Genomic DNA, 12,978 nt, shown 5'->3' with positions numbered 1-12,978 from the left:
AGAAAATATAAAATGCGTATAAATACAAATTATAAAATTAACTGAACAACTTGTTTTTGTTTGAATAGTTATTAATTGTCAGTGAAATATACTCTTTAATATTAATAAAAATACTATACTTAATATACTAAAAAATATATCTACCGTTTTTAGTTAAGATACTTAAATTGTAATCAAAACTTCGGCTTTTATCACAAAATAATCGCAACACTATAATTGTTTAGCAAAATGAAACAGTGTCAGCCAATCACGTAACAAATGATAATAAAATAGCAGTTGATAGAAACATGTCGGATTAAGTTATAAATTGTTTTATTTATTCTTATATCTTAGTAAGCATCAGATCGTTGTAAAAATTTCCGCTTGCATCCATGCCTCCAAACACCATAACAACGGGACATAAAAACTGGCTTTCTTCTTGCCCTTCATCATTCAGGTCATCCGATTGGTTTTCTATATGCACAGTTTCCAGCTGATCTGACAACTGGTTGCTTGTTTGGAACAGGTCGACGTTGATTATGTTGGCTCCGTTAGTATCGCGGGGGTTTTGTGAGGTCCGCTGAATGTTAAGACTTTCTGTGTTTTGGTCATCTGACAACCTCTGACGTGGACTAACCTAAAGTTTAAAATGAATTTGTAGGAGTAGAATTTTTCTTATCACTTTCCTAGACTGACTAAGTTATCTATTTGTTAAATTTTCTGATGAAGTAGCCTAATCAATAGTCTAGGAAAACAATGGTATCAAAAAAATGTAGTGTTTTATAAATAATAATTACAATTTTTTTCAAAGCGCAAAGTTCATAAAAAGGTACATATGTTTCATCCAGCGTTTTGCCACAGTCATCAGCTGTGTTATTGGTAAAATTTACCAGCCCATTCAAGCGGACTCCACCCGATTTCTAAAAACCACCCCAATGTATGGGATCCAAAAAATGTGACCTTGGAGTTTTAAGCTGAAAGATTTTTACAAGTGGCTAATTATAACACAAACACATTGTGAACAAATTAAAACGATTCAAAGAAACTTTTATTGTGGGATTTCTTAATTTATGTAAATGTTATCACTTTTTGTAAGTTTTCTTGAATTTCCAGTTTTGCTTTAAATAAACAAGAAATGCTAGCATAAAACTTTCTTTGAATCGTATTAAATTGTTGACAATGTGTTTGTGTGATAATTAGCCACTTGTAAAAATTTTTCAGCTTAAAACTCCAAGGTCACATTTTTTGGATCCCATACATTTTGCATTGGGGTGGTTTTTAGAAAATAGGTTGGAGCCAGGGTGAAAGTTTCTTAAAATCATCTAAAATTTTGCATAAGGTGTTTTTGCAACAGGATATCAAGTCGTACTTGATTACTATTTAGATTTGATTGGACGTTTTGAGCTAAAATTATTGCTCATTCTAGCGGTTAAGTGAAAGCTCGCAAGGTCAAGTTTTATACTCATGCAAGTTTAATACAGTTAACAAAAGGAGAAAATAAAGTGCAGACAAAAAATTACTGATGTAATGTTGCAAAAAGTTAAGGACGCTGCTATATAAACTAGCCACAGAAAGCAGGGAGAGATGCTAGCCACAGCCTGCTGCAGTAAACATGTTATTCATGTTGAATAGATACTTATATCGTTTTCTTATGTTATTTAAAGTATTTTGTTAACAATGTTACTTTTTATATTAGTTTTAATTTAAATCTAAGTAGTTAGATCTTATTTTGTTTTATACAATTTAAAAGTATATTCTTGTTAGATTGATTCGTGTGTAAAGTTTTGACCACATTTAAAGTAGTTTATAGAGTATGATGTTATTTATACAACATGTTCATTTATTGTCATGCCTAGTATTATATAAAGTAGCCCTAAGTATCATTATATAGTATAGTTGAGTTTAATATTAAAGGTACTTATATCCATAGCTTACAATTGGCGTCCTCGGTTAAAGAATAACCAGTCTTTTGAGTAACAGTTAAATATTACCAAGACATTATTTTACCCAAATAAATTTTACTAGTGTTTTACTTTTTATTTTGAAGGCAGTATTTATCACAATTTTATCTCCGTTCCTATATTTTTGTCATTTTTGTACTGCATTTTATTTAGTTTTTAGTACAGATTTAGAGAAATTTTACAACAAAGAGTGCATTTAATTTTTAAGAAGCAATACTTACATTTACCATATGCCCATTTAAAAGCCTTTGAGTTTGTACCCATAACCAAAATGAATAAGGGGTTAGGAAAACTAATTAGTCAAAATTGAACTGACAAAATTATAGTCCAAAAAGTCAAAGTAGAACTGACAAAGTTTAGTCCAAAAACTCAAAGTAGAACTAATGAATTTCGAGTCAACAAACTTAAAACTGCACTGACAAAATTATAGCCCAAAAAGTCAAAGTAGGTCCGACAAAATTTAGTACAAAAAGTCAAAATTGAACTGACAAAATTATTGTCCTAAAAGTCAAAGTAGATCTGACAAAATTTAGTACAAAAAGTAAATAAAAAACTAACAAGGTATAAGTATAAATAAGTCTTAAAAGTGGTTACCAACTTTAGTTGAAAGTGAGTGATGTTAAATTTATCTAAGGCTCTTAAATTTTAATAGCACAATAGAAAAAGAAAATATTTATTAATAACTAAGACAGCAAAGACCAGTAACATGTTTAAGATTTTTGGAGTTTGTATTATAGGGGTTTGCATAGGCATGATATTTGAGTGATTTTATTGTATTTTTATTTTTTACCTGTTTTTCAATACTGCAATCTTTATAGTAGAATGTGACACATGTTTAATATTATTTTAGAAGTTAAAGTAAATTGTTAAAGCTAGTAAAACACATTAACTTTTTATTTATTATTAAAAGTAGAAAATTTTTAGAACTAAATTACCATTTGTTAAAAATCGTTTAATTGTTTTATTTTCTAGTTTGCTTTAAATCTTGTATGAAAAACATAAGTAATCCTTTGACCAATTTAAATTTTGATATGTGTAACGTTTTTCTTGTTTATGAAGGAAGGGTGTTGTTTATCTTCCAACAAAAAGGCAGAGGAGAAGTAGGGCTCGAATTCTTTTTCAACAGTGGAAGAAGAGGAAGTGTAACAGGATATCAAGTTGCACTTGATTACTGTTTAGGTTTGATTGGAAGTTTTGAGCTAAAATCATTGCTTATTCAAGCGGTTAAGAGAAAGCTCGCAAGGTCAAGTTTTATACTCATGCAAGTTTAATACAGTTAACAAGAGGGGAAAATAAAGAGCAGACAAGAAATTACTGATGTTGCAAAAAGTTAAGAACGCTGCTATATAAACCAGCCACAGAAAGCAGGGGGAGATGCTAACTACAGCCTGCTGCAGTAAACATATTATTCATGTTGAATAGATACTTATATTGTTTCTTGTGTTATTTAAAGTGTTTCGTTAACAATGTTACTTTTTATATTAATTTTAACTTAAATCTAAGTAGTTAGATCTTATTTTGTTTTATACAATATTAAGTATATTCCTGTTAGATTGATTCGTGTGTAAAGTTTTGACCACATTTAAAGTAGTTTCTAAAGTATGATGTTATTTATATATTTGTCAGTGTTCTTAATTGTTCTTTAATACAACATGTTCATTTATTGTCATGCCTAGTATTATATAAAGTAGCTCTAAGTATTATTGAATATAACCATTTAGTATAATTTAAGTTTATTATTAAAGGTACCTACATCAATAGGATACATTTTTATGATATTTCCAAAACATAAAAATATTTACAGCCAGAAAATCAAAAGTAGCTGTGAGAATAAGCATCCTAATATATATTAATTATTGTTGGTTTGATTTACTATTTTCACATTTACTACATAGTTAGTCAGCAATATTGAAACTAGCTGACAGCTGTACAAAGAAAAAAAATGTTTGGCTCACATTTGAAGTAGAGGTTAAATTATTTTAAACAAAGATTTAGAGTAAAAAGTTTGAACAAAAACTTACAACTTATTCACCTGGAAAAGAAACACTTTCTTTTTCGTATTAATTGTAAGCTAACCATTACACCTGACAGTAGTCATTGTATATTTAGCAATTGAAAAAAATATTTTAGTATTGGTTATTAAACATGGTTTCTATGTAAAATAATAACTTATAAACTGTCTTACATCATTACTACAAGCAATATTGGTGACAAATAACGAATGATTTAATCTGGAAGCTGGCGGAGGACAGTCAAAATGCATCAGTGTCCACTTATTCAATGCTGAAAATAAAATACTATAAAACTTAATTTAATAAGTTACACAACTAAATTTCATGTCATAACCCCTTTCAGTATCTTATTTGAAATGACACATGTAGTTTACGGTTAACTTATACAATATTAGTATCATGAACTAGTTTTAAATGTTTTAGATTTAAGTTACATATATTCAAAAACCTTAAAAAAATAAACTCTGTTTAAAACCAACACACTTGATAACTTTTATTTGCGAGATAACTTTTACTTTAAATTTTATTTCAAACAACCGACTTGTGCTATACTTATAAAAGTCACTGGACACTCCTTGAGAAGTCAAACCTCCTAAAATATACAAATTTTCTTTGTAAGAACAAGAACTGTGCGCTGCTCTTTTTGTAGGTATATCTCCATTTGGTTGCAACTTTTTGCAACTGTTTTTAAAATTGTTAAAATTCAAGTTGTGAAACAAATACTTGTGCTAATGTGATAGATATTTTAAACAGTAAGCTTCAAAAAGTTTCTATTGAAAAAAAGGTATTTATTTTAAATATTGATTTTTAAAGATTAATAACCTGATGTTACTAAGATCAATGCAATAAAAATCACTGTACAAAGTTGAGCCGCTCATGCCCCCATGTAGGTAAAGTTGGTTGTTTATAATTTCTAACACATGACCTTGTCTTGGTGTAGGTATGTCACCTGAATCATGTTAATATTGTTGTAAGCGGTAAAATGCTAAAGACTTCAAAAATTACAGTTGACTAAACTTTTTTAATAAAACAGCTTTTACACAACCATAGAAAACTTCAATTAACAACTTTATCATACCAAGTCTTCTAATCTAAAATTTATTGCAGAAACTGATTTTATAGTGTTTGAATACTCACTGATTTTTTATGCAAGTAGAAATAAAAATAAATAAAAAAATTAAAAAACAGCCGAATATTATCACAAGGTATAGTACAAATCTAAACTTCATTAAAAAATGAACCAGTTTGTTAAAATTTTACAAATAACTATAATAATAAAATTTAAATCACACAAAACTTTAAACAAAATAAACTACTTAAACAAAATATTTAAACTTAATATACACGAACGACATGAGAAAACGATTTTATAAATATTTATTATCTTGTTGAATCTCTTAGAACTGAAAAAAAAAATTCTAGTTACATACCTACTGTTTTAATGGTTGGATATAAATTAATTAAAATATATGTATTTTAACCTCGATAAAATAATTGGCAAGGACACTATACCAGTTTCTAATGCTTTCTTGTTGTTCAAGCTTGACAAAACAGAAAAATTGCAATTTAAAAAAACTTTCACCCTGCATTTTCAAACATTTTAGTTTATTACTTTTGATACAAGTAAAACCTCAGAGCTGCCTAACCCACGTAGCCACTACTTTATTGGTAAATTTTAATCGTTAATAATTTTTATTTCTGTAGGTGATTTTATCTATTTAGAAAAAATTAATAGGTTTTTTTTACAGCTTCTAGTTTAAACAAAATTTCGTTTTCAGTCTGAATCACCAAAAATGGGAACGGGTAAAAATTGCACTAGGACAAAATTACACGAGGGGACTAAATTTAACGGAGACAAAATTGCACATAGGGACAAAATTGCACTAAGATAATTTTGCACAGAGGGTCATTTTTGCACGAGAGTAAAAAAACTCAATGATAAATTAAAAAAAAAATACAGAAAGAAAAAAAAAGTTACTGACTTTTTGGTAAGGAGTAACAATGATAGTATAAATAAAAAAAAAACTTATTAAAATTATTTTTTTTTAAATGAATAAATTAATTAAAAAGAAAAAAAAGCTACCAACTAAGGGTTAGGGGTTAGGGGTAACACAATGACAGCAAAAAAAAATCAATAAAAGAAAAAAATAAATTACCGACCGAGGGTATAAGGAGGGGTAACAGTGATAGTAAAAGAAAAAAAAAACTAATAAAAAAATTATAGAAAAAAAAAATCAACCTGTGCAAAAAATGTCTCAATGAAAATTATAATTGTCTTAGTGCAAAAGTATCTCAGTGCAATTTAGTCCCCTCGTGCAATTTTGTCCGCTCGTGCAAATTTGACACCTACCCTCCAAAATTAGTCTGAATACATTGTTTAAAGTAAAAAGTACTAACTTAAGTTAGAGAAACCAAAAAGAGGATAAACTTAGTGTTATTTTAATATTTACAATATAAGCCATAAAAAGCTTAACAATCAAACATCAATTATTGAAAATATAACATAGTTATATAAAGAAACCAATGTGAAATCATAAGATAATTAACATAATATCTAAACAAACCGGTAATAATTACCCTGAGTTTTTATTAAACTTTCTAAATACAAAATAGTTGTTTTTTTATTTTATTTCAACTTAATTTGGTGAGTGACAGGCTACTGTGCAAAGATTAAACCATTGGCAACAACTAAATGTATCATAAAACGAGGTTAACTTACATAATTGTCTTTAGGTATTAATTAAAACTCACCTGTATAAACTTTTGAAAAGTTATTGATTTTGTAGATTTAAACTTAACGTTGTTTAAAAATAATTCTAACTAAAATTAACCTAGTAACTAAACACGTATTTTAAAAAACTTTCTAAAACTCATGTATAACATATAAGTATACCCTTATAAAGGTTTAAACTGACTTTCAAGTACTTATATTAAAAATTACTTGCATAGTAGTATGTCATTGAGTTTAAATTAGTAGAATATTAATTTTATTAGTAACATAAAATGATAACCTGCAGAGACATATATTTCAAAAGTTAAAATATTATTGAAAACAAAGTAAAATTCAGTACAAAGTTTGTCACAACGCATCATTCATATATTTAAGCAAACCAAGTTAGTTGTCAAATAAAATAAAAACTAATTATTACTGAAAAAAAATTATTTAATTTTGTTTTCTAATAAATATAAATTCATTTTTCAGATAACAGTAAACTAAAATCTAGACATTAAAAAAGTTACAAAAAATAGTAACTTTTCGAAATTTTGTTAAGCACAGTTTATAAAACAAAAGTGTTATACCTTTTAAAGTTTTTTTAGACCATCTGTGTGTTTGAGCATCTAAAATGTACAGCGATAAATCTTGAACAGGCTCACTTTGTTGGTGACCTCCCCCCCACAAGTATAATTTCTCTCCATCTTTTGCAGCACCATGGCATGTCCTGGGTCCTGGTGTTTCACCTTCGCACTGAACTACTTCACACTTTAGTGTTTCTAGGAATATTTTAAATATATTAATGAGATTTTATTTGTAACTAACAAATTAGAATTGTTTGTTAAATATAAATAAAATATATAAAGTTAAATACAACTGTTATAAAACTATATAATTACAAATATTATATAGTTTTATAACAGTTGGATTTAACTTTATATATTTTACCAATTATTAACTATTGACCTTTAAAAATAAGCAGAAATTATTCTATTTTAATAAAAACATGTATACACCAACTTTATTTTATGCTTCTATTCTTACATTACAGTAATTATTTTTTACAGAACCCAGTTGAGGTGTGTTGATTCGTTAACACACAGAAACATATTCTGGTACAATAAAGGAAGATTACTGTATAATTGTTTTTAAAAGAGTTTTATATAGTTAAGATGAAGTTAATAAAATTACTTAAAGCACAAGGGAGTCCAACTTGTTTTTTACAAAATGATGATAATTTGTAAAGTCTTTATTTACTTATGAAAAATTTTTTACTGCTCAACAAAACTTAAAATAAGTTTCAAAGTATAAGAAGCAAAAGTTAGGGAGCTAAACAAGGTACTTACAAAAAGAGCAAACTGAAAAAGCAAAAATTACTACATCTATACAAATTTATCTTTTCCTTCAATAATTAATAACCCATGTTCTTTAATTTTTTACAGTAAGCTCTAATACTGATATAACTTAACAGATTTTTTATAATTTACTTGTTTTTTATTAAATCTAAATTTTATTTTACAAAGCTTAAAACTCAAAGCTCTTAATTTTTTTTTCCTTTTTTTTTTTTTGTTTTTTTTTACTATCACTGTTACTCCTAACCCTTGGTCAGTAGATTTTTTTTCTTTAATTTTAATTAGTTATTGTTTTTTTTTTATTTACTATCACTGTTACTCCTAACCCTTACCCTCGGTCAGTAACATTTTTTTCTTTCTTTATTTTTTTACTCTTGTGCAAAATTGACCCCTAGTGCAAAATTGTCTTTGTGCAATTTTGTTCCCTTGTGCAATTTTGTGCCCTTGTGCAATTTTGGCTTTGTGCAACTTTTTTTTTGTGCAACTTAATCCCCTTGTGCATATAAGTAACCTTGTGAAATTTTGTCTTTGTGCAATTTAGTTCCCATATTTTAAACGGGGATGGGTCAAATAAGCACAAAGAAATTTTTCACAAAATCTATTAATGCACAAAGGGTTAAATATATTTTTTCTTAGAGTGTCAATTTTGTAAGAGAGTAACAAAAACAAAATAAAAAGAAACAATAAAATAAAAAATAAATAAACACCAACCAAGGGTTAGGGTTTGTTTGCCCTTGTGATTGCAGAGATTGCAAAAAAACATATATAAACAAATTAAAATAAAAAAGTTTCAACCCGTGCCAAAGTGTCTTCTACATATTTAACACCTACCCGTTTTAAAGACAAAGATAAAATTTCACTATCAAAAATAATTAAAAACAAATACATAACTTTCAAGGTATGTGTTTCTAGTAATGCAAATTAGCTTGAGTTAGCAACAGATGGAAAATAAATTATGTGAACATTTTCTGAAACATTTGTGTTTTTGGTTTAAAATCAAATAATTTTATAAATTTTAGTAATTGATCTAAATAATAAATTAGTTGATCATAAATATTTTTTATATTTATTGATTATAACCATTTTTATGTAGTATGTAATTAAAAAGTGACAAAGAAAATTGAAATTAAAGTTAATATGATATGGAAACTAAATGATGAGTGCAAAAAATAAAACGTAGTAATATTTTAAAACTTGATTATTTATGGTTTACTTTTACATGTTAAATTTCTACAACAAACATTTAACAGAAAATTATAAATTTATATAATTTATGGCTGAAGAATATACCTGTATTAAAAACTTGAGTTGAGTTTAAGTTTTTGTCTTGATTAGTTCCACCAAATATAAATATTTTTTTAGGATTTTCTGTGTAGTTCATTGCACAATGTTCATACCTCGCAATCAAACCATCTGGCTTTAACTGTTTCCATATAAACTTCTTCATATCAAATCTTTATAAAAATAATTATGTTTTCAATAATATTTTTTAAGTTGTTTATAAAGTAAAATAGTTAAATAAAATGTAATTTAAAAATGAAAATTATAATTTACAACCAAAGTATTAATAAAACCTAAATTAATCTTATTATATCATATGGATATTTATAAAAACATTTAAAGAAACAATGACAACTTTATTTAATTACTATACTAACACAGCATGTTAAGGTAAATGTTGTGTTATTATAGTTAAGCTTAAATTGTAGTGATTTAAACAGTTTACCTAAAAATTTCTTCAAACAAAGCATTTGGGTTTGCTCCACCAACAACATACAGATCTGAAGCCTTGTCATTAGTACATAAACATGTACAAGAAGCTCCAACCCTGGGAGATGGACAATTTGGAGAAGACACTACATACCACAACCCTTCTGATGGGACATCACTTTTTTCAAGAATTGGATGGAAATCCATATATTTTAAGAGTTAAAGAAGCTTTAAACTATAATAAGTACTAAAAAGATAGCAGGAATTAAATTTATAATATTTAGAACAGCACTTAATAAGATTATTTTTGTTATATACCCTTACTATAATTAGAAATAGCTATGTTCTACATAAAAAACGAAAATCTTGAACAAAATTTTTCAGAGTTAAAGAAAAAACAAGCAAACATGTATTTTATTTATTTGTTGACTGTCATGTAATTATCCATCAACATTAAACTCAGGAAATTTTCAACGTCATCATTATGACCACTATGCCATCAGTCATAGACATTTTTTCACTAGACAAAATCATACTGGACAAAAATTGGTGTTTTTTAGAGTAAATTTTAGACAGTCTTGAAATTTTAATTACATTAGTTAGAACTATAAAAAACAAACTTCTAGATTGTACATTTAACAACAGATCTGCAAAATTTAAAACTATTTTTTAAAGAGTAGTTTGTGTTAGGGTGCTTTGGGAAATGGCCTATACTTTGAAAAAATAAATTGAGGGTTTTTTAAGATAAACTTTAGACAGTTGTAATTTTTTTTATTTATTACTTAGAACTATAAAATAAGTTATACCAGATTGCACATTTAACATCAGTATGCAAAATTTGAAATGTTTTTATAAAGAACTGTTTGTGTTAGAAAACTTTATCTTATTTTGTTGAGTAAAAAAGTGACTATGCCATTAGGTCATACAGGTACTTAACAATATTACAATTGCATCTCTTTAAAAATTAATTTGGAAACTTACAAAGAAACACTTTAAACTTTTAAATTAGTCTTTTTTAATGAAAAAAGTTAAGCACATAAACTGAATCAAAAAATTCAACAACTACTGTATATGTTTAGTATTTAGTAAAACATCAATTAGTTTTTTAATTTACAAACTAAATTTTACAAATTAAAAAACAACTTGCGTGAAGCCTTAAATAAATTGAAATAATTTTTGAATAGATATTCGAATACACAAAAAGTTGTTTTTTATCTTATTTGAACTGAATGGAATGTTCTCTTGCTTTGTAGTAGTAGATATAACTTAACACTTAGAAACTATTATACATAAGGCATGATTTGAATTTGGCATCCTATTGCTATTAACAGCTTTTACAGTTCATGTATGTTAATAGTCATTTTATCCAATTTGACAATAATGTTTTATTTCGTATTTAAGTGCTTATAAAAATAAGTTTAAAATATGGTAGACCAAAATCAACAAACTGAATTCTTTAAATAACGGAATTTGAAAATTATTTAAATTAAAAATTGAAATTTTTAGTTTTCTCGTTTGAAATAAGTACCAGAATGCACTGCACGACCATCAACGACAGTGAATGTGACAGTCTGCAAAGTGATTTCATCTTCACTACGACTCATTAGGCAGACATACTTACGATGATGATGAACCATTGTGTAAGTCAAATAAAAACGTGACTAAGTACTTTGTGAGACAATTATATCATATAAATCTGGCAACTGTATATGTATTCTAAAACATAAACCAGTAGAGTAATTTCTCGATTTACTTTGTATTATTCTAAAGCAAAATATATTATATAAAACTTAACTTGTTAAAAAAACTATATAAACAAGTAAAAGTTATATGTTTATAATATACAAGCATGATTATGGATTAGAGAATTTCTGCTAACTAAAGGTAGTTATACTTATACCGGCCACCTTCATCAAAGCTAAAATGTTTTTAACGCAATTATCTAACAAAAACTAGACTGTAACCGCAAAACCATCAACAGCAGACCATGTTGTGACAATCTTTGAGCTCATTGAAACTGAAAATGTCATAAACGTTGTTTTATGAAATATTTAGTTGAGTCTTTTTTTTATTTTGCGATAACAAAAAAAACAACGACTACAGTACAAAATTACTTTATCACGTTTGATTTGACTGATGCAACGGTTCATTAAGATTCTTGAGTCGTAACTATTTTTGTCTTATTACTAATAAGTTATTAGTCTTAATTAGGACAAAATCAGGTCGCAGATTTTCAAATGTATTGATTAATCGTGTGTTACCAGCTTTAAGTAAAAAAATTGCCTTAAACTAATTTAGCGTGACATTCTAAGTCAAAACAAACAAACATTTATACAGTAGTCAGAGATATTTAAATTTAAAATTCCCGCATTCTACTTTAGCATTAAGTTTTATACAAAGTAGTAGTTTTATTTATAGTTCTAGTTGACTTTCTTTTAAATACATCTAAATAAAGTTAACAATAGCTTATGCGAAACAAATAGTGTACACTGTACACTTCATTTGAAATCAAAATCAAAAAAGAATCCATCTATAAAATATATTTTTCATCGCTATTCTAAAATAACAGAAAAGTTTACTCAAAGGTCAGTCTGAGCTGAAAAAAAATGGGTCAGCAGCTTTTTTTAAAATTTTTTTTTGATATTTTTTTTCTACCCTTATCTCTTACCCACCTTACCCAATCAAAGTTAATATTAATTGAAAAATAAAGTTTTATAATCAAAATTAAAAAAACTTAAAAAAAGCTTACAGATTCAGCTTTTTTCAGCTTTTTTCAGCTCAGACTGACCTTTAAGTATAGTAGCCAAATTAGCGTGAGAACTTTCGGATTCATCGAAAACAGGGTATCCCAAAATTGCAGATATCGCCCCCTTAGGAGTATTAATGGCTACCAAGGGGAAATAACTAGTAAAGGACAAAAAAATTACTTAATACTTAAATTAATTTAACAAGTTTCGTTTAGCTGTCTTTTGTTTTAAATATACAAAGACTAAATTCGTAATACACGAATTTAAATAGAACTTATAATTAATATATTATACTAGTTTATTTGATTGTTTAAAGTAAAAGTGCAATATATAATACTGTCTTATAAATATAGTAAATGTAGTATTTAATAATTTTTATTTAATATACTGATACTGAATTAACTAGACAAAGTTTACAAACTATACTAATACGAAAGTGTAAAACAAACTGTATACTATTTATAAATTCTACAATTCTTACGCAATATAGCATGCCAAATTTTT

The 12,978-nt window shown here is 26.8% G+C and overlaps 1 protein-coding gene across 1 annotated transcript; it reads right to left on the bottom strand.

The window, feature by feature from the left end:
- Nucleotides 1-178: 178 nt before the first annotated feature.
- LOC145836030 (rab9 effector protein with kelch motifs-like) lies at nucleotides 179-9,948 on the bottom strand. The gene is made up of 7 exons (XM_082943818.1): nucleotides 9,744-9,948; nucleotides 9,308-9,471; nucleotides 7,253-7,444; nucleotides 4,775-4,901; nucleotides 4,494-4,633; nucleotides 4,126-4,223; nucleotides 179-616 (listed from the first exon to the last, which is right to left on the bottom strand). The coding sequence occupies exons 1-7, from the start codon at nucleotides 9,932-9,934 to the stop codon at nucleotides 323-325; spliced, it is 1,206 nt and encodes a 401-aa protein (XP_082799944.1). The 5' UTR covers nucleotides 9,935-9,948; the 3' UTR covers nucleotides 179-322.
- Nucleotides 9,949-12,978: the final 3,030 nt, after the last annotated feature.

This window comes from Thalia democratica, chromosome 5 (genome assembly GCF_965202585.1).
Source record: "Thalia democratica chromosome 5, ktThaDemo2.hap1.1, whole genome shotgun sequence".
NCBI classification, from domain to species: Eukaryota; Metazoa; Chordata; class Thaliacea; order Salpida; family Salpidae; genus Thalia; species Thalia democratica.
The sequence above is the reverse complement of the archived record's forward strand: the minus strand, read 5'-3'. Positions and strand labels throughout refer to the sequence as shown.

Excerpts from the sequence above, each read along its gene's own strand:
- LOC145836030 (XM_082943818.1), bottom strand. The coding sequence starts at position 9,934 with ATGGATTTCCATCCAATTCTTGAAAAAAGTGATGTCCCATCAGAAGGG. Across the intron at positions 4,902-7,252 it reads GTCTAAAAAAACTTTAAAAG|GTGACATACCTACACCAAGA; the intron begins GTATAACACTTT and ends AACATGATTCAG. Across the intron at positions 4,634-4,774 it reads ATTGATCTTAGTAACATCAG|TTGCAAAAAGTTGCAACCAA; the intron begins GTTATTAATCTT and ends TTTTAAAAACAG.